The 23,451-nt window shown below is 48.6% G+C and overlaps 1 protein-coding gene across 2 annotated transcripts in view; it reads left to right on the top strand.

The window, feature by feature from the left end:
• Positions 1 to 73: 73 nt before the first annotated feature.
• Acad10 (acyl-CoA dehydrogenase family member 10) overlaps positions 74 to 23,451 on the top strand; it is a 36,217-nt gene continuing 12,839 nt past the window's right edge. The window contains exons 1-11 of one of the 2 annotated variants that reach the window (XM_040731700.1): positions 74 to 265; positions 1,651 to 1,850; positions 7,266 to 7,414; positions 9,839 to 10,033; positions 10,976 to 11,134; positions 12,074 to 12,233; positions 13,431 to 13,572; positions 14,906 to 14,974; positions 18,236 to 18,417; positions 20,192 to 20,342; positions 22,599 to 22,744. In XM_040731700.1, coding sequence (XP_040587634.1) covers positions 1,664 to 1,850; positions 7,266 to 7,414; positions 9,839 to 10,033; positions 10,976 to 11,134; positions 12,074 to 12,233; positions 13,431 to 13,572; positions 14,906 to 14,974; positions 18,236 to 18,417; positions 20,192 to 20,342; positions 22,599 to 22,744 — 1,540 coding nt within the window. In that variant the 5' untranslated portion in view covers positions 74 to 265; positions 1,651 to 1,663. The remainder of the gene's footprint in view (positions 266 to 1,650; positions 1,851 to 7,265; positions 7,415 to 9,838; positions 10,034 to 10,975; positions 11,135 to 12,073; positions 12,234 to 13,430; positions 13,573 to 14,905; positions 14,975 to 18,235; positions 18,418 to 20,191; positions 20,343 to 22,598; positions 22,745 to 23,451) is intronic. The other variant, XM_040731699.1, reaches the window with a different exon arrangement.

Raw genomic sequence — 23,451 nt, 5'->3', positions numbered from 1 at the left:
CCCGGCCGCCGTCTCTGACCCGCGGGGTCGCGTACGCGCATGCGCCAGCGGGAAGGAGGCGCGGTCCCCGCGCGCACGCGCCCTCTGCCGCCGAGGCTGAACCTTGGCTGAGGGACTCCGAGATTGTGATCGCTCTGTGCTGAGCTCCCCAGCCTCCTTTTGCGTTCCACCCCTCGCTTCTTGCGTTCCGCCCGTTCTCCGGCCGGGTTCTCCCAGCCTTTTTGGTTTCCCGAGTCTTCGCTCTCAGGGTCTTAACTTTATGCAGGTATGGCGATGGGCTGGTTAGGAGCCCAGGGGCTTCACAGGTGACCACTGAGAGCCTGACACTGCGGGACTTTGTGGGGTACTTTTGCAGACAGGAAGACAGACGACCTTCAGCTCTTGTGCCATCCCGAACTAGCAAATGCATAACATTACACGGTTGTGTGACGTGAACGCAGTGTGGAGACAGGGATAAATAAGCCTGTAGGTTATGGTTGGATTTGGTTTTGTTGTTTGGTTGTTTTGAGACATAGTCTGGTGTAACGCAAGCTGGTTGAACTGTGTATGTTAAACAGCAGAGGATGTCCTTGAACTTCTGATCCTCCTGTCTCTTCCACCTCCCGAGGGCTGAGGGCTTTGTGCTAGACAAGTTGGAAGGATAGAACTATCTCATGCATTTGCCGTAGTGAGCACACACACCGGAATGTACTTCAGTGGTAGAGTGCTTTGGGCATGGGCTCTGGGTTCAATGTCCAGCACACACACACAAACAAGAAAAGAAAATGAACAGCCAGCTAAAATTAGTGCATATATAGAAGAAACAGGACAGGTTACTATTCCATATGCTAAAATGTGTGAAACCTGTGAGAAAGGACACATCCACAAACTATAACAGGAACACATGATACATAGAAGAGCTTATGCTATACCCTATGTAACATGTCTCACATTCCGCTAATGCCAGGGTTTCCCAGCTTCACATTTTGGGTCCTGATAACCCATTCAGGGTGTATGTTTGTTTGTCTGTGTATCGACAATGTCAGTAGTACTCTCTCCTGCTGGTAACCAACAAAAATGTACACTAATATTGCATAATGTCCCTTCTGGGACCTGGATCATCCCTTATGGAGGATCCCCAGCCACAGGAGCAGATAGAGAGAACAGCTGCCATGTGATGGAGTAAATACCAAACTAAAAGTATGGAACAATAATAGGGGTGGCAGTTGAGGAAAGACCACCCCAAAACTACCATAGTCAGCTTGAGGAAAAAGTAATATTCCCAGGGAAGAAGGCAAGGCCGAGGTGTAAAAGGAGTGGAAATTCACCAGACAGATGAAGCAGGGCAAAGGCTCCGTTCTACCGGCACAGCAGGTGCCAAAGCTTGGGGACATGAGAGATAGTGCTTGCCTAGTGTGTACAAAGGCCAGAGCCGGATCCCCAGCCATACATTCCCAGAAGTGGTTAACAGAAGCCTGAAATCTCAGCCTGCACATCAGGCTCTGTGTCCTTTGTAGGCTTGGCATACAGAGGAAGGAGTGACGCTGAAAGAAAGCTCATCAGCCTTCCAGCTTGGGGAGTCAGCTGAGACATGTGGGTGGCACCCCCAGCTCGGGGATAGAGCCCGGATGGAAGCTGGATCCAGCTGCCCTGTATCTTCTTCCCATACAGCCTCTGCCTCACCATGAGTGTAAGGAAGCTTTTCCAGCTGTCCGCTCTCCGAGAGACATGGAAGACTGCTGCCATGAAAAGTACCCCGGGCAGGCAGCAGGGAGTCCTGCGCTGGACACATTCTGGAGGTTGCAGCTATAGAGCGGTCATTTTTGACATGGGTGGAGTTCTCATGCCTTCTCCATGGACCGTGGCTGCTGGTGAGCTCATTACTCTTTCACTTTGCGGGGTTGGGGTGGGAAAAGGGGGTGGTAGGGGAGACAGACAGGCCCTGGAGTCCAATTCTAAGCCCCAGTTAGTGGCAGTGTTGGAGGCAAATTATTCAACTTCTTTGAGTCTGGGTTGCCTTGTCATTAAATTAGGGCTAATAGTAGACCCTCATTCCTTGGGACTTGGAGGGGGGAGTTAAATGAAATGATCCACAGAAAATACTGTAGATGGATGGTAGAGGGCTTCCCTGGCATGCTCACAGCCCTGGGCTCAATCCCCAGACCCTCATAAACCAGGTGTGACATTTGAGAGGTTGAAGCTGAAGGATTGGGTATTCACAGTTATATCCCCAGCTAAACAGCTAGTTCAAGGGCAGCCTGGGCTACACAGAATTTTTTCTTTAAATGAGTAAAGAAATAACACAAGGAGCTTTCTCTTTCCCCGACTTCCATGATGTGAGTTGTTGGACTCTGCCATGCCATCCTGCCCATGAACTAAAGCATCCAAAGCTGTGAGCCCAGGTAAATCTTCCCTCCCTCAAAAACGAATAAAGCCAGTAACATCCGGAGAGAAAGGACAGGTTTAAAATTCTCACCTGTCGAAGCTACAAAACTGAAGCTATCCCACTTCGTCCTTGCACGGCCCAGAGCCAACACCCAAGCGTTTGTGTGCTCTCTAGCTTTTGTTGTACACAATATGATTTCATTGTGAGCTCACTTCGTAAGTCAAGCATTGGCTAGGGTTTCCAACGAGGAGCCAGAAGGTAAAGGCTTTCAGCATTGAGGGCCATAAGGTTTCTGGTGAAGACACCTGAATGCAGGCAACCATTACAAACTCCGAGAACCAGGGATGGTGCTAAAGGCGTGGCTTTTGGTCTCCTGGGTGCTGATGGGATTTTTCATATGTCACAACATACTATTCGTGTTGTGTTGTTTTTCAACTTTTCAGAAGGTAAAGCCATTCTAGCTGACTGTCCATGTAAAAACTGGCAGCAGTTAGATTTGGCACAGACTGAGTTGACCAAGCCCCGGCTTGAATGTAGAAGGCACATGAAGTACCTTGGGGTCCAGTACTTGGGCCAGGATGTAGCTCAGTGGTAGAATGTTTGCGTACCTCTCACAAGGCCCTGGGTCCATTCACATCACTGCAAGAAAACAGTGGGGAAGAGGGTGAGGATAGGAGAGAACCCAAAGGTCACAGAGTCGTGTGTGTGTGTGTGTGTGTGTGTGTGTGTGTGTGTGTGTGTGTGTCCCCGCTGTGTACCACATCCTTGGGTTTTAAGTGCAAGAAAAACAGGTTTCTTGTTGCAGTCCTTTCCTTACCCCTTCCCATTATTGTGATAAACACCATTTTGACCAAAGGTAACTCGGAGAGGAAACAGTTTACTTTATTGTCTTCCGTGTTCCGGTCAGTGTCCTTCATGAGGGAGGTCAGGGCAGGAACTCCAGGCAGGAACTGAAGCAGAGGACCATCAGCCCAGGGGTGGCACCATTCACAGTAGGCCAGGCCCTCCTCCGTCAGCCACTAGTAGAGAAAGTGCCCCCACAGACTTGCCCACTGTCTTAGTTTTATTGCCGTGAAGAGACAGCATGACCACAGCAGCTGTCTTCCATGCTCCTACTGATATGGCCCATTAAGCGGTGCTTAAAGCATCCCACTGCTTTCCTAACCAAAGTACCGAAGTCCAAATTCCTCCAAGCAAAAGCCGGGTCAGGTCTTTCACAGCAAAACCCCAGTCCCTGGTACGAACTTGCCCTAGTTAGGGTTTCTATTGCCATGGAGAGACACCATGACCACGGCAGCTCTTATAGAGGAAAACATTTGATTGGGGCTGGCGTACAGTTGAGGTTTAGTCCATTATTATCGTAGTAGGACATGGCAGTGTGCAGGCAGGCATGGTGCTGGAGACGTAGCTGGGAGTTCTGTATCTCGTGTGGGCAACAGGAAGTGGTATGTAACACTGGTGTGCCTATGAGAGTTCAAAGTCGGCCTCTGCAGTGACACACCTCCTCCAACAAGAACACACTGTAAACAGGTGTTTCCTGTCCAGACTGCCCAGTCCCAAATGACCACTCTGGGGCTTGTATTAGTTGGAAATGCTTAGCTAGTAGCTCAGGCTTACTACAGCACAAACCACACCTCCTTTGGTGCCACTCCCTTGGGGGCCATTTTTTTTTCAAACTACCACACCCACAGAACAGTCTGATGGACGCATTTTCATAACTGAGGCTCTTGCTTCCCTGGTGACCCTCACTTGTGTTAACCTTAAAAAAAACTAATCCAGCACAAATCCATAGTTTATCATTTCTAACCCTTAAAGATTAACTAACTCACTGAACCAAGTGAAGAAAGAAGCAAGTCTAGCCCCGAGGGGGGTGGCGCACACCTCTAATCCCAGCGCTCGGGAGGCAGAGGCAAGCAGATCTCTGTGAGTTCAAGGCCAGCCTGGTCTACAGAGTGAGTGCCAGGACAACCAGGACTCTTCCTCAGGGCACACACCTAGTACCGATAAGACATCCCTGTGTGCCACCATGCCTGCAACTCTATGTTGTTCTAATATTCCCTGTATGTGTATAGTTAACTTTGAATTTATTTTATGTACACTGGTATTTTGCCTACATATGAGGTGTCAAATCCCATGGAGCTGGAGTTACAGACAGTTGTGAGCTGCCATGTAGGTTCTGGGAGAGCAGTTAATGCTCTTAACTGCTGAGTTGTCTCTCCAGCTCAGGTTCCTAATGTTTCTTGTTGAACTTCATTAAGAGCCTTTGCCAGTTATATTGAGAAGCAGCTTTTGATGTTTTTGAAGATTTATTCATTATTTTTAATTTATGTGCGTTTGTGTGTGCAGGTGTCCGTGGAGGCTGGAGTTGGGTCCCCTTCAAGAGCAGTAAACACCCTTTCTTAACTACTGAGTCATCTCTGGCCCACCATATTTTGATTAATGTATAATTTTTTGAGATTTTTTTCTTTCTTTTCTTTGAGAAAGGATCCTTACTAAAATTTGCATTTTTAGGATGTCATTAGAACCATCTGTAGGTTTTTTTCCTTTATAGTTGTAGACATTCAAGTCTAAGAAATTCTTTTTAGCTGGGTGTTGGTGGCACACGCCTTTAATCCCAGCACTCAGGAGGCAGAGGCAGGTGGATGTCTGTGAGTTCGAGACCAGCCTGGTCTACAAAAGCTAGTTCCAGGACAGCCTCCAAAGCCACAGAGAAACCCTGTCTTGGGGAAAAAAAAGAAATTCTTTTCTACTTGGGAGGCAGAGTCTGGTGGATCTCTGTGAGTTTGAGGACAGCCTGGTCTGCAGAGTGAGTTCCAGGACAGCCAGAGCTACATAGAGAAACTCAGTCTTGAAAAACCAAAACAACAACAAAAAGAAGTTATTTTCTAACCAGATAGGGTGGTTCACATCTATAATTCTAACACTTGGTAGACTGAGACAGGAGGATCACTGAGAGTTCAGAGCCAGCTTGGGCTACATACTGAATTGGAGGTCAGCCTGGGCTATAGACCCAATTGTGCCAACCTCACTTATGGACTACTCAGGCTAAAATAAAATGAATGCATGGCTAGGGAGAGAGCTCAGTAGGTGAGGTGCTCGTCTCAGAAGCATGAAGCCCTGGGCTGTGTCCCTGGAACCCCTGTGAAAATGCTAAGTGCAGAGGTGTCCTGTGCTGGTAATCCCAGCACTAGGTAGGTGGAGGCCAGAGGGTCCCCAGACCGCATGGCCAACCAGTTTAACTTGATTAGTGAGCTCCAGTCAGGGAGAGCCCTGCCTTAAAGGAGATGGATGGCATTCCTGAGAATGACACCAGAAGTTATCATCCTGCCTTCACATGTGTGTGCATGTACACACATGCTCACACACACACACACACACACACACACACACACACACACACACACACACACGAAAAGCATATAAGTACAAAGGACACTTGCTGCCCTCCATTTCCCATAGAAAAGTTTTCTCGTTTTCCCTGCAGACACTTGTATCTGTGAACATATCCAATGATGCTTGAGGGTGCAGTAGAAAATGTGTACATGCATACATGCATTACAGCATCCTATACAGACTTCCCTCTACCTTTTTTTTCTCCTACCTGATAGATTATTTTGCCAGCTTTTCTTTTTCATGGTGGTGGGATCTAAGCTGGTCTTGTATGTGCTAAGCATACTGTCTACATGTCAGCAGGCGTAGATTTACTCCAAGGGTTGGCAAGCTTTTCCTTTGAGGACTGTGTCAGTTTTATGGGCTGTACCATGTTCTAGGAAGACTCAGCAGGTAGGTGGCTTGGGTGCACCTCTGGTAGAATGCTCACCTTGTGTTCAATCCAAGTGATGAAACAAAACCCGAGGAGCCAGAGAGACTGCTGTGACCCCTGAGCCACAATCACAACTGGCTTGACAAGCCCTTTATCCATACATATGTACCTTGTAGACTCTTTACCAGCAATTTCATACACTGGTACATAACCAGCAATTCCATACACTGGTACATCACCTCCACTCGTTTTGCAAATATATCTTGAAGAAATTCCTGAAGTGAGCTTATAATATTAAACATACATTGAGGAATTTTTTTTTGTTTTTTGAGACAGGGTTTCTCTGTAGCTTTAGAGGCTGTCTTAGAACTAGCTCTTGTGGACCCGGCTGGTCTCGAACTCACAGAGATCTGCCTGCCTCTGCCTCCCAAGTGCTGGGTCTAAAGGTGTGTACCACCACCGCCCAGCTCATTGAGGAATTTTTGACAGAAACTGCCAAATTGCTTTCCACAGAGGCTGTAGTTGTTTACATCCAAGAACAGTACACGAGACTGCTAGATTCCATACACGCTTGCCAATTTTGGGGCAAACAGAGAGGCTGTGCCCTTCACAGTGCTCAGAGGCTAAGGAAGCCTTGCTTGTAAAGCCTTGCTGTTCTCCGTGTGCATACGCCTGACAGCAGTTGTTCTGAAGAACATCGTTGCTTCTCTCTTTATACCTTCCCATATTGCCAGATACTCTCAAGGCATAGGTTCCACTTTCACAGAAAAGGTGCTTCAGACCACAAGGTGTGGGCTGGAGAGATGGCCGAGGGGTAAAGCACACCTACCGCTCCTGCAGAGGACTCAAGTTCCCTTCCCAGCCCCATGGCTCACAACCACCTGTCACTCCAGCTACAGAGAAGCAGATGTCCTTTTCCAGCCTCTGCAAAATCTCACGTGAGAGGGGGACTGGGCCCCGCGCAACCCTGCACCCTGTCTGTGGGAGTCTCTCCTGATGTCAGAGTGACAGCACAGACCTCCCAGGAGCACCTGCAGCCACCACAGAGGTGCAGCAGACCTGGGGCAGTGACTCCCAAGCTCCTCAAGCCCCAGCCTTTGTTGTGGTTCCTTATTCGGTGTGTGCTGTGTCCTACAGAGTGGGAGGCGCACAATCGTATTCCTTCTGGAACTATAAGGCAAGCCTTCGTCAGAGATGGCAACAGAGGGCCCTGGATGAGGTTTCTTAGAGGAGAGATAACAACAGAGGGCTTCTTGGAAGAGTTTGGGAGACTGTGCTCTGAAATCGTGAGTGATAAACATTTTCTTTTCTTGTTTCTCTTCTCATTTCTCAAGGGAGGGCTGTTGAGACAAGGTATGTAGTCCACAGCAGCCTTGAACTCACTCTGTAGCCCAAGGTGACCATGAACTCCTGATGCTCCTGCTTCCACCTCCCAGGTATTTGGGTTACAAGCATGAGCCCCCATGTCTAGCTTTTTCATATTTTTCTTTTTGCCGCAAGTATGTCAAATCGATTTAAATGAGCTAAAATGAAAACCTAGTAGCCTGTCTTTCTGTTTTCAAGCTACTTTTCCATGCTGAGGCATTTCAGCTTTAAGTTTACATATGAATAAATAACTGTGCTCTTTACTGTAAACTACAGCAGATACTGAAACACCAGCCATCAGCATAATGGCTTTGAGCCAAAAGCTTATTAAATCAATAAATGTTGACCATTTTCTCTGCACTGTGCACTAATCTAAGCTTTTCATTTACAGTAACTTCTTCAACCTTCATGGCTCCACTGAAATACAATGTCAAATACAGTGATAAGTTCCAGGAAAGGACAGTATGATGGTGGACATTAATGCCACCGAGTTAGCTACTTAAAAACATTTACAGTGGGCCTAACAAGAACGCTCAGCCGATGAAGGTGCTTGTCACCAAGTCTGGTGACCTGAGTTCACTTGCCAGAATCAAAATGACTGAGGGAGGGACCTAACTCTTGAAAGTTGTGCTTTGAGCAGGGCAGTGGTGGCGCACTCAGGAGGCAGAGGCAGAGGCAGGTGGATCTCTGTGAGTTCGAGGCCAGCCTGGTCTACTAAGTGAATCCAGGACAGGCTCCAAAGCTACAGAGAAACCCTGTCTCGAAAAACAAAAACACAAATAAAGCAAAAAACAAAAAAAAAAGTTGTGCTTTGACATCCACAAGTGTGAGATGCCACTTGCACACCCATATATAAATGAATGTACTTTTAAAAATTGTGCTCACAGGTCAAAGGGTGACACTGAGTTCCTGCTGGTGAGGTGCAGTGTTGCTCAACTCTGCAAGTACAGAAAGGGTGATGAGGTTTCCAGGAAGAGAAAATGGAGAAATTGCTCAGGGCCTGTTTTCTCTTAGGGTAGTGAGTTCTCATTTAATGGTGAGGTTTACATGACTCTGTGACTATTACAAACCATTATCTGGGTGTGGTGACCCAGCCCTCTACTCCCAATACTCAGGAGGCTGAGGTAGGGGGATTGAGCAAAACAAAACAGCTGAGCATGGTGGAACATACCTTCAGGGCAGCTCTGGGCGGGGCAAGGGCAGAGGGATCTCTGTGAGGGCCAGGCCAGCCACCGCTTCATAGTGTGACCCGGTTTCAAAAATACAAAAATAAAACAAAGAAGAGCGTTATTTACCTGTGCACCTTACCTCGGCAGACTGGCTGTATCAGTCATATCTCATTATAAAAATCTACCTGGTCTGTTGTTTGCAAAACCCACACAGATTGGAACTTAAAAGCAAAGAAAAATTGAGCTGGAGAGTTGGCTCAGCAGTTAAGAGCACTGGCTGTTCTTGCAGAGGACCTGGGGTTCAATTCCCAGCACCCACATGGTCACAACCATCTTTAACTCCACTTCTGGTGCTCCAACACCCTCTTCTGGGCCCTGAAGGCTCCCAGCAAGCACATGGTGACTACATACATGTAGGCAAAACACCCACACCCATTTAATAAAATACTTAAATAAAATCTTTTTAAAACCCCCAAATTATTCAGAAACTAAATTTCACAAAGCTGATGCAGGTACAATGCTAATCCATCCAGTGCTGTAGGTCACTAGCAATAAGTGACATCTGATGAACATACTGTAAAATTTAATGTATACTGTCTTTTTTTTCTTCTGTTTTTTTGAGACAAGGTTTCTCTGTCTCCTAAGTGCTGCCATTAAAGGCTGGCACCACCTCTGCCTGGCTTAATGTGTCCTCTTTTGATGGTCTGACTTTTTTGACTGTTAATCCAAGGGTGGAATGAAGAACTCATCTGCCCAGAGTAGAGACTCTAATTCCAAGTCCTGTTTTGTTTTTTGAGCAGGATTTGAGAAGGGGTCTCTCTGCCACCCTGTCTAACATCAAAGCTGAGATTCCCTCCTTCATCTCCCAGGGTTGAATTAAAGCCCAGATTCTAATGAGTTTCTAAAGTCTGACATATATCCAGGGCCAGTGGCATATACATGTTGCTCAGTTACTAGGGAAGCTGAGGAAGGAAAGACCACTTAACTCCAGGCATTTGAGGCTGTCTGCCCAATATACTAGGAACTCCTCTGAAAATACAAACGAACCCCCTAAAGTCATGGACAGCAAGCCTATACTGGCAGCAGTAGGATGCTGGGGATGGATTCTTACCAATGGACCAGGAGGGACCATACTCTAATGCCTGCCAACTCTCCTGTCTCCTCTTCTGTTGACAGGCAAAGACTTCCGTGCCTGTGAATTCATTCCTCTCTCTAATAACCAGTGAGCAATTGGCAAAGCAGTTCCCAGTGATGACACAGGCCATCTCTCAGATCAGAGCAAGAGGCCTTCAGACTGCTGTCTTAACCAATAATTTTTGTCTCTCCAATGGGGAAAGCTTTTTGCCCCTGGACCGGAAACAGTTTGATGTGGTAAGTACAAGGTGTTGGCTGTGATGGAGACGGTCTGGGTACAGTTTTAAATGCTGCCTGCCTGCCGTCTCCAGTAAGAGGGTTTTTATTCACATACCTTCCCAAGTTAGGTGTAGCTGTAGTAAGTTTAAAATGGTCCTTTGTTTTTATTTTTGTCTTTTTTTTTCTGTTTGTTTGTACTTTTGGTTTTTTAAGACAGGGTTTTGTCTGTATAGCCTTAGCTGTCCTAGAACTCACTCACAGAGATCTGCCTGATGTGATGTGTGCGTGTGTGTGTGTGTGTGTGTGTGTGTGTGTGTGTGTAAACAAAAAACAACAACAACAACAAATAGGGTTGTATTGTGTAGCTATGGCGATCTGGAACTTGCTATGTAGACCAGTCTGGGTCTGGAACTCACACAGATCCTCCTGCCTCTGCCTTCCAAGTGCTGGGACTAAAGGCATGTGCCACCACATCCAGCAAAATCACACTCTTGAAACACAGTTTTGCTCATAGCCAAGCACTGATGAGGTGAGGGTACCTTTATGTCCCACCCTCAAGCCCTCACCTGTGCTTACATCAGCCCTCACATGTCACGTGAATTCTGACTCTCCCTCTGCCTCATGTCTGATGCTGACATCCGGACTGGTGCCATCCCATAGTATCTCCCTGCTGTCTGTGAGGTGGCTCTGTGGGTAAAGGTGCTTGCCGTAGAGCCCGAGGCCCTGAGTCCTCCCTACCTTTCCCATCTCATGATGGACGTTTGTGAGGCTCATGGGGCTCCCTTCTTTGGGGTTGGCACTGATTGTGGCACCTAGACTGTGTCCGCAGGTTTTGCAGCATCATTTGACATAACAACCCTTCCTGTTACCGTAAATAACCCCGGGCCATCTTCTCTCTCTCAAATCTGTGTCTGTGTGCTTGTGGGAGCTGCACCTGTAGGGTCGTTCTCTCTCCCCCAGGTGGTGGAGTCCTGCCTGGAAGGCATCTCTAAGCCAGACCCCAGGATATACCAGCTGTGCCTGCAGCGGCTGAGCCTGCAGCCCTCAGAGGCCATTTTCCTTGATGATCTGGGACCCAATGTAAAAGCAGCTGCTAGCCTGGGCATTCACACCATTAAGGTAACCCTGACCATCTCCTGAAGCACCTACTCTACTCCAGGATTAGTTAGCACAAGCATGGCTATGTTATCTTTTCCTTTGAATAGTCATCCTGCTTTTGACTAATTATGAAATCTGTAGCTAGCCACTCATCTCTGCAGTGTAGGAAGGAGGTAACATGAGGAAAGTGGCCTTTGACTGGCACAGAGTGTCCCAGCAATGCTTTTCTAGATGGAGGGGGCCAGGAGCCATAAACCACATGGGTTACTTTAGGTCATGGCGCAGCATGGAAGCCATGTGCGGTGGGGGTTCCCAGCCAGTTTTGTTCATCTGGCTTTTCACTGTTAAACTCACAGGCCACAGAGACAGGGCCGGCTCCAACCCAGCCTTCTGCCCTTTAGAGTGTGATACGGGCTTTTTTGTTTGTTTGTTTCTTTGTTTCAGATAGAGTCTCTATGTACCCCAGGCCAGCCTTGAGCTGCAGACCCTGCTACTGTAGCTCTCCAGATTGTGCTTACCATCCCCGCCTCTTGAGAACCCATGGATGGTACTCTTCCATGAAGGCAAGGCTCGGGATTAGATGGAAGAGGAAACTCACTGTGCTTCCTCCGAGCTGAGCAAAGGCTCCCAGGGCCATTGTCTGAGGCAGTGGTTCTCAACCTGTGGGTCATAACGCCTTTGGGGAGTGGGTCAAGTGACTGTTTCACAGGGGTGGAACACTGGATATGCTGCATATCAAGATATTTACATGACAACTCACAACAGTAGCAGAATTACAGTTGTGAAACAGCAAAGATGATTTTTGTGGTTGGGGGTCGCCACAATGTGAGAAGTTGTATTAAAGGGTCACAGCATTAGGAAGGTTGAGAGCCACCACTCTTTAAGAGGTGGACCTCTTGGAAACAGGCCGCTTGAGGACCAGGCCGATGGGCACAAGTTGTGATCTTTTTCTGAGAGCAGGTTGACCATCCCGAGACAGCAGTGAAGGAATTAGAAGCTCTCCTGGGTTTCCCGCTCTGTGTGGGCGTTCCCAACACAGGTCCTGTGAGGAAGACCATGGAGATTGCAGAGGCTGCCTTGGAGAAGTACCTGAAGGGCTTGCTCGGGACCCATGACACTGGTAGGGAAGCTTACCTGTTTAGGGAGCTCTGTCCACACAGCATGTTTGTCACTACCCACCCCTGATGAAATATGTGGGTGCCGTTGAGGATCCTTAAGAGCACGGTCTCTCCTCACTCCAGTACTCCGTCTCAGAGTCTGGTGGGGCAGCCTTTGCCTGAGACTGGCCACTGAGGGGGAGGGAGCTTGGAGATGCAGTGTGTGCAGGGAGCAAGTGTGGCTTTTGGCACGATAGTCTGTTGTGAGGCTGTGACTGTATGTTATCTGACTTCAGAGCCTGGGATTCTAGCTCAGTGGTAGGATGCTTACCTCGAATGGACGAGGACTTGGTTTTGTCCCCAGAACCACTAAAAAAAAAAAAGGTGCATGATTTTAAAAGTAGCAAGGTGATGCCTCTTCCGAGGTCCTCTTGTCCTCTAGGTTCTGCCCTCTAAAAGAAGTCATCTTAGAGCTTTTGAAAGCTTCCCTGGGGGCCCCCTCCCCCAACTCGGCCTCTTGAAGACTCTTATTTATACTTTCACATTGTGCTGTTTCCTAGCCTGGGGTTTCTTGGCAGTGCACCCGCAAAGATGCAGGCCCCCCTAGACCATGCCAGCCAATGGTCAACTCCCATGTCTGCTCACTCTCCTGCCAAGTGGAACAAATTGTACTGTGAAGCTGAGGGTGTATGAGGTCTGCCTCTTCCAGGAGCCTGCAAAAGAGCTGCAGAACTTAACATAGAGGCTGGGAAAGTGGCTCCTGTTGGCGCCTTTGGCTCTACATGGCTCCCATCAGCTGTCATGTCAGTGTCAGGCATGGTTTGGAAGAACACGGGCGAGGGGCATACAAGGGCACTTTTGATCTGAGGCTTAGGACATTACGTGGGGCCAGATGTGTGGCCATGACAGCTTGAAGTGATAAACAGAACCCGAGTGCATATGTTCACCAGGCAGGAGTTGACCAAGCACTGTACACATACAGAGAGACAAGGGGACCATTGTGTTAAGGACGTCTCCTTTGCTGCCATGTAACAGCATGTGGCTCTGAGTGTATGAGTCTGGGGCTCAGTTATACCCAGGGAGGGTGGCATGTCTTGCTTGGCATTGTATAGGAGGAAATCATGTGTCTCAGAGGCACACCTCACTGGGAAGCAGGAATTCCCATATGTCCTCATCTGGGTTCTGGCTCCTTTCTGAGTGCTGTATTGTCAAACCTACAGGCCCTATGGAGCTCCTTCAGTTTGATCATGGACAGTCAAATCCAACATATTACATCCGACTGGCTGATCGCCAGCTGGTTCTGAGGAAGAAACCCCCAGGGACCCTCCTTCCCTCTGCCCATGCCATAGAGAGGGAGTTCAGGTAAGTTTCTGGGGGCCCAGAGGGTAGTTGTCTGGTTGATGTCCCCAGCACTCAAGCTCAGTCCTGAACTGTCAACTCAGCTTCTGTGGGACTACCCTGAAGTCCCTCCCTCTTTAAAGACATGTGTGTGTGTGTGTGTGTGTGTGTGTGTGTGTGTGTGTGTGTGTACGTGTGTACGTGTGTACGTGTGAAAGCTAGAGCTCAGCCTTGGGTGTGGACCCTCACTGTCCATTTGATTTTTGACACGATCTCTCACTGAGATCTGGGTCAGTGACTAGGATTGGCTCACTGACTAGTGAACCCCCGGGATACACCTGTCTCCCGCTCCCCACTCTGGGATTACCAGCATGCACCACTATGCTGGGATTTCTATGTGGGTGCTGGGATTTGAACTCAGGTGTTTACGGTTGGGCAGCAATCATATATCTGATGGGGCTAACTTCCCAGCCCTTTTAAAAAGAAGGGTTTTTTGTTTGTTTTGTTTTTTTCCTGGGCAGGATTGTTCTGCTGCACAAGTGAACTGAGTTTGCTCCCTGGAGTCGGCCCCCCAGAGCTGCCAGGGACTTCCACATTCTTGCTGTGTCACTTGTGCCCTCATCGTGTGTACACACGTGCAATAATAGAGAAACATAGTTTTAAATGGTCTTACCGTGCGTGTACACACGCAATAATAGAGAAATAGTTATAGTTTTAAATGGTCTTACCGTGTACTCTTATTTGGGGGCACGGTGAGACAGTGTAGCCTTGACTGTCCTGAAACTCGATCTGTAGACCAGGCTGGCCTTAAACTCACAGAGATTAACCTGCCTCTGCCTCCCGAGTGCTGGGATTAAAGGCGTGCACCTCCAGACTGGCATTACCAAGTACTCTTTCAGCCAGGTCAGCTTCCTGAGTAGCTAAGATTACAGCCCTGTGCCACCAGGACAGTTTAAATACACACAATACAGAATTCTAGCTCACTCTGTAGACCAGGCTGGCCTCAGACTCAGAGATATGCATGCCCCGCTTCCTGAGTGCTGGGATTACAGGTGTGCCGTGCCCTGTCTTATCCACCTTTATGTTTTGATATGAAGGTCTCCCAGTAAACCTGAAGCCGTGCCATTCAGTAAGTTCATCAGTCTGCCTGTCTTCACCCAACCGCACCCTCAGGCTGGGGTTATAGGCACATGCTGCCATGCTCAGTTTTTCACTTGGGTGCTGAGGAGCTAAACACACTTTCTTGTGTTTGTGTGGCAGGTACTTTACCAACTGCCCCCACACCAATAATGGACTTTTTTTTTTTTAATAAGCAAAGCAGTTGCTCACAATGATGTGTTTTCATTTGTTCTGGCAGGATAATGAAAGCCCTCAGGAATGCTGATGTCCCTGTCCCCACTGTCCTTGACCTCTGTGAAGACTCAAGGTAAAGATCTGTGTGTTTTGCCATTGTGTCCCCAGGCTGCATGAGAGAAAAGCCCATTTGCTAATTCAAGAGCCCATTCCTTAAAGCTGAGAAAATCAACTGCAGCCTCCCCCCAAGCCCTAAAACCATGTTACCCAGAAAGCACTCCTACCCAAAACAGCTTCTTAGCATTCCAAAAATACATACCCACTTAGCTGCATGTGATACAATGTAATCCCAGCACTTGGGAGGCAGAGGCAGAAGCTACACAGGGAGAGCCTCTCTCAGTAACCAGTATACACACTACACACACACCACACACACACATGCACACACAGAGTCCACTGAGTTCCATGTTGCTTGCTTTTCTTCTTATTGTGGTCAAAAATGTTTTGTTTGTTGAGACAAGGTCTCTCTGTAGCTCTGGCTGTCCTGGAACTATGTAGACTAGGCTGGCCTCTGCCTCCTGAGTGCTGGGATTAAAGAGGTGTACCACCACTCCCTGAACTTCTGCAGCATTTTGTGTGTGTGTGTGTGTGTGTGTGTGTGTGTGTGTGTGTGTGTGTGTGTGTTTCAAGCACATGGAACAATTGAAAGAAAACACAGCACTGGAAATATCTATTTACACTTCAGATTAAAATGCTGTTAATATTTGCCACATGCTCTTTTCATATACGTGAAGTAATTTACATGCCCATTTATTTATTTATTTATTTATTCATGTTTTTGAGACAGGGTCTTACTATGTAGCCCAGGCAGACTTCTCATCCACAATTCTTCGCCCTCAGCCTCCACAGTGCTGGGATTACCACAACTGACTCCCAAGAATGTCATGTGTGTTCGCATGTTCATGATTGCCGGTGCATATATGTGTGTATTGCCGTGGAGGCTAAGTTTGAGTGTGCTTCCTAAAGAGTCATCTTGTTTGTTTGACAAAGGGTCTCTCACTCAGATCTGAAACTGTCCAGGCTGGCTAACCAGAATGCCGCTGTGATCTGTCTGTCTGCCCCTCCAGTGCTGTGAGCGCTAGTGCATGGCGCCACACCTGGTTTGGGGGTTCGTTCTGTCTTGTTTTCTGTGAGTTCTGGGGATCAAACTCAGAGCCTCATGCTTGTGCAGCAAGCATTTCACCCACTGAGCCGGCTCCCTGACTCTTCCAAGAAAGTCTTTGATGGGGCAGCAGAGACGGCTCAGCAGTTAAGACCATGTGCCAGTCTCACAGAGGACCGGGTTCTGCTCCCAGCATCCATACAACAGCTCACAGCTGTGACTCCAGTTCCAGGGGACCCAGTGTCCTCTTCTGGCCTCCACAAGCACCAGGCACACATATGCTGCACAGACATACATTCAGGCAAGACACCCACACATACTAAAAAACAACAAAAGAAGAATGTTTCACATCAGGATGAATACACAGAATGATTTTTAGAACCGCTTTTTAGAGCAGTAAAATGCTTTCTAGTCATGACTAACAGATGGTTAATGACGTGACAACAAGGGGGCTGGAGAGACGGCTCAGCAGTTAAGAGCACCGGCTGCTCTTCCAGGGACCACGGTTCAATTCCCAGCATCCACATGGCGGCTCATAGCTGCCTGTAAGTCTATTTTCAGGGGATCTGACACCTCCACACAGACAGACATACAAGCAAAACACGAAGGACATGACATAAGAATATATAAATTTTAAAAAATGACGTCAAATTGCCTGAACACCACAGGGTGGTACGTGTGCCTTTAGTGCCTTTAAGTAAGGGTACAGATAACGTCAGGAACGAGGAGGGATGTCAGTAGATGCCCCATGTGTAAGGAGATACTACACCAGGACCTCTTGTGTACTTGTTCTCTTCATTTTAAAACTGGCTAAGTTTTTACAGATGAAAAAAAGCAATAGGAACCACCTGTTACCTCCAGTCCCAGGGGATCCAACACCCTCTTCTGGCTTCCACAGACACGTGGTACACAGACATAATGCAGGCAAAATAGCCATACACGGAAACTGGGTGGGGAAAAAGACAGCAGGGGCTAGAGAGATGGCTCAGTGGGTAAAAGCACTTACTGCACAGCATGAGGACCTGAGTTCAAATCCCATAACCCACATAAAGGCTGACTAGATAGTGGGAGTAGCTGTAGCCCCAGCTCTCCTGCAGCATGACGGGAGACAGAGACAGGAGAATCCCGAAGCTTGTGGGCCACATGGCCTGCTATACACAGTAGAAAACGGAGATACCGATTCAAACAGGGTGGAAGATGAGAACTGACACCTGTGCTTCACGATGTGTGCTCCTCACCTGTGCAGGCACAGACAGACAGACAGACAGACAGACAGACACACACACACACACACACACAGGCCTGTAATTCCAGCACTCTGGAGGCTGAGGCAGGAAGATCTAGAGTTCAAAGACAACCTATGCTATGCAGTGAGACCCTGTCTTAGAAGAACCAATGAAAACCTTTAGACAGGGGCTGGAGAGATGGCTCAGAGGTTCAGAGCACTGACTGCTCTTCCAGAGGTCCTGAGTTCAATTCCCAGCAACCACATGGTGGCTCACAACCATCCATAATGAGATCTGGTGCCCTCTGCTGGTATGCAGGCATACATGGAGGCAGGATGTTGACTTCATAATAAATAAATATGTCTTAAAAAAAAAAAAAGAAGGGGGGAGGGCACGGGAGGAGGGGAGGGAATGGGAGAGGGACCTGGAACTAACTTGTGAAGCAACCTCGTTTCTTATCTAAATTTAAACTGGAAAATAAAATTAAAAAAAAAAAGAAAAGAAAAGCCGGGCATTGGTGGCGCACGCCTTTAATCCCAGCACTCGGGAGGCAGAGGCAGGCGGATCTCTGTGAGTTCGAGGCCAGCCTGGTCTACAAAGTGAGTTCCAGGACAGCCTCCAAAGCTACAGAGAAACCCTGTCTCGAAAAACAAAAACAAAAAAACAAAAAAACAAAAAAAAAGAAAGAAAGAAAACCTTAGTAAATCTCCATGGCAAACACAGCTCGTCAAGGGCCGAACTCCTCCTCTTTCTACAGTTTGGCCTTACAGTTATCAAATTAAAACCTCTTCAATGGTTTCTACACTTGGGCCAAAGGGAAGCAAGAACATGCTGGCTGTCTGCACACATGGGTGGGCATGGGTGGGGAGAGGTGATGGGCACTCTCAATTGTCTTTCACTTAGAGGCAAAGGAGCTCTGCCCCCTCTCCCAAACTCTCCTCACAGAAACTGAGGGGCACCCCACTGACAGTCACTGAAGTGCCCACCTCATCTGTGTCCCTGCCAGCATCATCGGCACGCCTTTCTACTTGATGGAGTACTGCCCAGGCATCATCTACAAAGACCCCTCCCTGCCAGGCTTGGAGCCCAGCCAGCGGCAAGCCATATACACTGCCATGAACCAAGTCCTGTGCAGAATTCACAGTGTGGACCTGCAGGCCACGGGCCTGGACAGCTTCGGGAAGCAAGGTGTGCAGGGGCAGCCCCTCCTCCACCGACGTCGCTCTCATAAAGCGAAGCTCTACTGTTGGGGTCTGGGTGGCTAGGGGTCCTGACACACAACCCTGCCCACCTTCTAAACTCAGGCTATCATTACTCATCACTCATGTCATCCTTGGATAAGCCACATTGTGGACTTAAGTAAGGACTCTGTTCTCCTTGCCAATTTTTAGTTACTAAACTGTTTAACTCTTTCTTTCTTCCCAGTGCTGATCATGGTATTTAAGATAGACTTTCTTTCTTCCATCTCTTCCTTCTTTTCTTCCTTTTTTAAAAAATTATTTTATTTGAGCCAGGTGGTGGTACAATCCTTTAATCCCAGCACTCAGGAGGCAGATGCAAGCTGATCTCTGGGTTGGAGTCCAGCTTGGTCTACAGAGCAAGTTCCAGGACAACTAGGGCTACACAGAGAAACCCTGTCTTGAAATACCAAACAAACAAAGAATCTAATGTACCCCCTGGCTAGCCTTGAACTACAAATGTAGCTAAGGATTGCTTTGAACTCCTGATCTTCCTGCTTCTACTTCCCAAGTGTGGGCATTACAGGATGTACCACCAAACTTGACTTCTTTTGCAGGGTGGAAAGGTTGTTGTGGGTTTTTTTTTTGTTGTTGTTGTTTTGGGGTTGTTGAGTTTTTTTTGGCAATTTTTCAAGACAGGGTCTCTCTGTGTAGCCCCGGATCCCTTGGAACTCACTCTGTAGACAAGGCTGGCCTTGAACTCACAGAGTTCCACCTGTCTCAGCCTTCCGAGTGCTGGGATTTAAGGCATGACCACTACTGCCCAGTCACCCTTGACTTCTTAGAGAGAGAGAGAGAGAGAGAGAGAGAGAGAGAGAGAGAGAGAGAGAGAGAGAGAGAGAGAGAGAGAACTTTTCTTGCTATGTTAGGGGTCTCACTATGTTGCCAAGCTCACTTTGAACTTTTCTGAAGTGATCTTCCCACCTCAGCTTTATGTACCTTAATATTTACTTATTTAGCCTGGCGTTGGTGGTGCACGCCTTTAATCCCAGCACTCGGGAGGCAGAGGCAGGTGGATCTCTGTAAGTTCGAGACCAGCCTGGACTACTAAGCGAGTTCCAGAACAGCCTCCAAAGCCACAGAGAAACCCTGTCTCAAAAAACAAAAAAAAATATTTACTAATTTATTTTGACTTTTTGAGACAGGACTTCTCTGTGTTGTCTGGCTGTCCTGGAACTCACTCTGTAGACCAGGCTGACCTCAGAGATCCACCTGCTTCTGCCTCCCGAGTTCTAGGATTAAAGGCGTGTGCCACTGTGCCAGGCTCAACTTGATGTGTTTTATCCTTCCCTCAGCTCTGGGAAGACTCTGTCAAGGTGAGGAAAGTAAGGCCCAGCAGAGTTAGGCAGGAGACCTGTCACCACACAGTTGGATGAAGGCAGAGCTGATTCCCACCCCTGGTAGTCTGACTCCAGATTCCATGCTCTTAGCCCACCACTGTCACACTTAACCAAGAAGGGATTTGAAAGCTGACAAACCCTCAAAGAGGGTTAGGAGTCAGGCTTGAAGATTAGTCGTGGAAGAATAGTGCCTAGACCGTGGGGAACCAGCTGAGACAAGGTAGCTTCCATGATGGGCAGGAGCTTCCCTTAGGAATTCCCCCATCACAGAAGCGAGTTCAGACACATGGCACAGAGCTGTGAACGTTCCCACTGCTCTGCTACCCTTAGAGAGCATTGCAGGTTGTTGGAACAGCATACCATGCCTAACCCTATTTCCCACAGGGGACTACATTCCTCGCCAGGTACAAACCTGGACCAAGCAGTACCGAGCAGCAGAAACCAGCAGCATCCCAGCAATGGAGAGGCTCATCCAGTGGCTGCCACTGCACCTTCCCAGGCAACAGAGAACCACAGTGGTGCATGGTGACTTCAGGTAGGCACAGCCTCCAGGGGGCTGAGTATCCCATGTGGAAACTGATGGGCAAGGCCCATGCAGTGGAAGACCAAGCCAGTGGTCCATGTTACAGATGGGAGTCATCGCTTCACAGAGTGTTTCCTTTATGTCAGGGCTTCTCAGTGTCAACACTGTGACAGTCCTTTGCCGTGGAGGGCTGCTTCGCCTCCTAGGAGGTCAAATGTCATCCTTGGTTTTTGCTCACTAATGTAAATCGCAGCCCCTCTTCCAAGTTGTGGCCACCAGAGCTGCTTGCAGACACTGGCCCATGTGCCTATGGGGAGCAGGATCTGTGCTGGCTGGGGAAATGCTGTTGTGATCAGGAAGAAGGAGGGTATTCTCACTCCTGTGGGGTCAGCGTTGAGTGTTGACTTTGTGCCCAGACTGGAGGAGGTCAGGGAGTGGATGTGGTTTCCTGGGGTGCAGGCTGAGTCTAGAGCTCTGCCTTCACTAGAACTCGGTACACCTTCCATCCCTCCCGTGTCCAGCAGACCTTCCATGACTGCCCTAGACTCTGCTCTCAAGGCACTCAGGGCGCATTCACCATTTCCTGCTTCCCAGCAGCTCCTGGAGGCCCCCAGCCCACTTGACAATTTTCTTGCCAATCCTTGACACATTTGTTTTATTGTCCTCTACCTAGGACTCTAGAACACTCCCCCCCCATGCAAACCTCCCTGTTTCGTGGGGAAGAGTAGTAACAAGTGACTGCTACCCATAACTCGTCTATGGCCTTTGTCTTTGCCACTCCTCAAGTGTCCACAAATGTGACTAAGTACAAGAGCAGGCAGGACACAGCCAGCAGCGGTCTAAAGACCTCTCAGCTGTAGTGGGACCTGGAGACACTGCTGAGAAGCACCCCGATCTTAGAGTGTGCTCCCCTCACCATCAGAGACACCCGCCTCTGTGTGGAAGAGGGCACCTCGAAGGAGGCGGGAACCGAAACCACTGGATTTGAAAGCTCAAAGCCCGTAAAGCAGGCAGAGCGAGCCCGCGTCAACCACCACTTCCCCTGTGGCCCAGCCTGGCACCTCGAGGGAGCCCATCGAAGATGCCAGCCTGCTGCTGCTTGTAGCACATGATGAACCTTGTGGTTTGGTGGTGTGTTGGGAATTCTGCTCAGCAGATAAAAGAAACTGATTGGCTCTACGTGAGTCAACCTAAGCAAATCTCAAGGGGACCATGCTGAGGAGAAAAAATGAGTACATGGGATATTTCTGCAAGGTTATGATGGATTGAGAGAACACCTGTGGATTTTAAGTGTGTGCATAGCTAAGAGAGACAGAAAGACGCAGCAGGGGTGGCTTCTGTGAGGGAGATGGCACGCGGGGCTGTGTGCACTTTGGTAATTTTTCTTTGAAGATTTAGTTTACTTTTGATTAAGTGTCTTGCAGGTGCCCTCGGAGGCCAGAGGGAGTTAGGTCCTGGAACTGGTGGTTGCGAGCCAAACTTCCACCCGATGCTGGGACCCAAGCTCTGATCTTCTGCTAGAACAGTCCATGCTCATAAGCATGTCGTCCCACCTTCCGTTTATTCTAAATCAAGCCTGCGTTAGTGTCCAGTCAGGAATAGGAAGGATTCAGAGGCCACTGGACTGACTGGAACCACCATGGGGTTCCTAACCAGCTGACTCTGCCCGGGCCAGCATGCTCCCACTCTAGCTACTGCATAACACCTTCACCAAGGCCCCTTAGCTGACAGCTGGGACGGCACAGCGTATTTCCACCAGGGTGACTCTCTGGCTGGGGCTGCAGTCACCTGTAGGCTTGTTCTGCCCATGGCTGTGCTCCTCAGGCCATTCTTTGTGGTTTTGTGGTCTCCGAGTATGGTGGCCCTTGGGCAATGGGACTTAACTGGTAGCTCAGGTCTCCAAAGGTGAGAGAAAGCTCTGCTCCCTTGGCTGACCTCCACCACCCTGGAAATCCCTCACTTGACATTTATTGGAAGCCAGGTGTTTCATGGAGTGAAGAATTGGTGGCAAGTGTGTCAAAGAATTAGCAGGCCTGCTTTAGTGCCATCTCGGGGAGGGATGAATCCAGAAGGGTAACTTCAGAGAGGGCTCCTGGCCAGAGCTCTGACCCTTGGTAGAGGAGGACAGCTAAGTAAATGCCCCCTGCTCACTAAGCCAGCCGGTAGTGAGAGGACCTGGGAGTCCTAGGGGCACAGCTGGCGGAGGGTGGGTCTGCAGGGACAAATGGAACCTTTTCAGCTCTCTCCATTCCTTCTGTGGCTTCTCAGGCTGGACAACCTGATATTCCATCCTGAAAAGGCGGAGGTGCTCGCTGTCCTGGACTGGGAACTTTCTACCTTAGGGGACCCCTTTGCCGATGTGGCCTACAGCTGCCTGGCTCACTACCTGCCGTCCAGCTTTCCCATGCTGAGAGGTAGGAGCCCATCACGTGGCACGCACTGGCTGAAGTGGTGGTGGCTGGGCTGGGCTTGAAAGTGAGGTCCCAGTGGTTTGCATAATGGTGCCACTGGAATGTGGGGTAGCAATGGGATGTGTTTCCCTTCATCTATAACGTATCCTCTCCTTTCTTTCCTTTCCATGCTTTCCTTTGCACTGGGGATTGGGTCTTGGGCCACTTTTGTGCATATTAGCTGATACATCAAGCTGTGTCACCAGGGTGCATGTTACTTGGTGTCGGGACAAGCTCCTGCTGATATGCCCAGGCCCAACTTGTGCCGTCCATTCTGTGTGTGTCTATCTTTGTCCTTCATCTCTGCGTTATGTGCTCTGAGACAGGTTCTTATGGCTGGCTGGCCTTGACCTCTGTAGCTGAGGCTGGCTTCAAACTCCTGACCTCTACTTCCCTGGTGCTGGGATTACAGGCATGTGTCATTGTACTCATTCTATTATTGAAACAATATTTTGTTTCAATAACCAATAACCATATAATTTTATGATCTCATTTTTCTACTTAGTTTTCTACTTAGGACCGTTTGTAATCAAATGTCTGGTTAAGGCTGGCATCCATCCTGAGAGCTGTGGTTCAGGGGTCATCAGAAGCCGAATTCCTTTGTTGACTGTTAATTTGGTCTGAAACCCTGAGAGAACAATTTGTAAAACAGGAACTTCATGCTTGCCTCA

Source organism: Mesocricetus auratus, unplaced genomic scaffold (genome assembly GCF_017639785.1).
Source record: "Mesocricetus auratus isolate SY011 unplaced genomic scaffold, BCM_Maur_2.0 Super-Scaffold_100025, whole genome shotgun sequence".
In the NCBI taxonomy this organism is placed as follows: Eukaryota; Metazoa; Chordata; class Mammalia; order Rodentia; family Cricetidae; genus Mesocricetus; species Mesocricetus auratus.
This window is presented reverse-complemented; position numbering and strand designations above follow the sequence as displayed.